This window comes from Octopus bimaculoides, chromosome 30, assembly GCF_001194135.2.
Source record: "Octopus bimaculoides isolate UCB-OBI-ISO-001 chromosome 30, ASM119413v2, whole genome shotgun sequence".
Taxonomy (NCBI): domain Eukaryota; kingdom Metazoa; phylum Mollusca; class Cephalopoda; order Octopoda; family Octopodidae; genus Octopus; species Octopus bimaculoides.
In genome coordinates this window covers 3569693-3571630 of record NC_069010.1, presented here as the reverse complement: position 1 = coordinate 3571630, position 1938 = coordinate 3569693, and the positions used below count along the sequence as shown (strand labels likewise).

Here is a 1938-nt window from a genome sequence, read left to right as displayed (position 1 = left end):
GAGAAGTGCCCACTTGCCAGGCAATGTAGGACAACAGCCAAGACTTAGACATGCATAAAGGCAGGACAGTCATGGATGGAACATCACTGATTATAAGTCTGTAAGTAGCTTGCTTACCAACCACATGGTTCCGGGTTCAGTTCCACTGCGTGGCACCTTGGGCAAGTGTCTTCTACTATAGCCTCGGGCCGACTAAAGCCTTGTGAGTGGATTTGGTAGACGGAAACTGAAAGAAGCCCGTCGTATATATGTATATATATATGTGTGTGTGTGTGTTTGTGTGTCTGTGTCTGTCCCCGCAACATCGCTTGACAACCGATGCTGGTGTGTTTACGTCCCTCGTAACTTAGCGGTTCGGCAAAAAGAGACCAGATAGAATAAGTACTAGGCTTACAAAGAATAAGTCCCGGGGTCGATTTGCTCGACTAAAAGGTGGTGCTCCAGCATGGCCGCAGTCAAATGACTGAAACAAGTAAAAGAGTAAAAGAGTAAGAGTAGATGACAGGTTGATCATAGCTGGAATGCCTGTGACCATGGGTCAGTTAGATTAAGGTCAACAAGGGTAGGACCTAAACAACAACAACAACAACAACAACAACAAAAACCCCGCACAGAACACAAAAAAATTTAGTTCTTGATACGTTATGTCTGAATAAAAGACAAGATGGTCAAGGATGGAACGCCTCTCATCAACCACCACCTAGAACTAAACAACCGCAAGATAGAAATACCTTACCAAGGTTTCCAAACGTGGAACGTGTTTCACAACGTTTTCAACTTCCTCTTCGGTCACAGTTATCAACACACAGTTTTCTTCTTCACTTGGCAATGGTTCAGTGCCATCTTTAGTTACCCATGGATGGATCTGGAAATGGATCAGATATTAGATAGACAGAGAAATAGATGGATGGATGGATGGACATAGGTAGATAGGTAGATAGATGGATGGATGGATGGATGGATGGATAGATATATATATAGAGAGATAGATAGATATATAGAGAGAGATAGATAGACAGGTAAATAGCTAGCTAGCTAGATAGATAGATAGATAGATAGATATATAGAGAGAGATAGATAGACAGGTAAATAGCGAGCTAGATAGATAGATAGATAGATATATATATAGAGAGAGATAGACAGGTAAATAGCTAGCTAGCTAGCTAGATAGATAGATAGATAGATAAATAAATAGATAGATAGACAGATAGGTAGATGGCTTTGGTTGGCCCGAGGCTATAGTAGAAGACACTTGCCCAAGGTGTCACACAGTCGGACTGAACCCAGGACCATGTGGTTGGTAAGCAAGCTACTTACCACACAGCCAGTAAGAAAAAAACAGTAAAATAATCCAGAATCCTTGTCCAGTACCAGATCGATGCCAAAATCTAATCAGTTCGTGCCAGTCACAAGGCCAAACATCCCTGAAAGTTTCATCCAAATCCATCCAGCAGTTCTTGAGATATCTTATCCACAGACAAACAAACAAACAAACACAACTGAAAATAATACCTCTGCTTTCGCTAAGGTGGAGGTAATAAACAAGCATTGCATTTGGCAGAGTTACGAAATGGTTAGCACTCCGTCAGTTACGACGACGAGGGTTCCAGTTGATCCGATCAACAGAACAGCCTGCTCGTGAAATTAACATGCAAGTGGTTGAGCACTCCACAGACACGTGTACCCTTAACGTAGTTCTCGGGGAGATTCAGCGTGACACAGTGTGACAAGGCTGACCCTTTGAATTACAGGCACAACAGAAACAGGAAGAAAGAGTGAGAGAAAGTTGTGGTGGAAGAGTACAGCAGGGTTCGCCACCATCCCCTGCCGGAGCCTTGTAGAGCTTTAGGTGTTTTTGCTCAATAAACACTCACAATGCTTGGTCTGGGAATCGAAACCGCGATCCTACGACCGCGAATCCGCTGCTCTAACCACTGG

The 1938-nt window shown here is 43.2% G+C and overlaps 1 protein-coding gene across 1 annotated transcript in view; it reads right to left on the bottom strand.

Moving 5' to 3' along the window:
• LOC106867747 (calcium/calmodulin-dependent protein kinase kinase 1-like) overlaps positions 1–1938 on the bottom strand; it is a 21893-nt gene that overhangs the window by 4882 nt on the left and 15073 nt on the right. The window contains exon 9 of the mRNA XM_052978078.1: positions 737–865. Within this exon, the coding sequence (XP_052834038.1) occupies positions 737–865 (129 nt within the window). The remainder of the gene's footprint in view (positions 1–736; positions 866–1938) is intronic.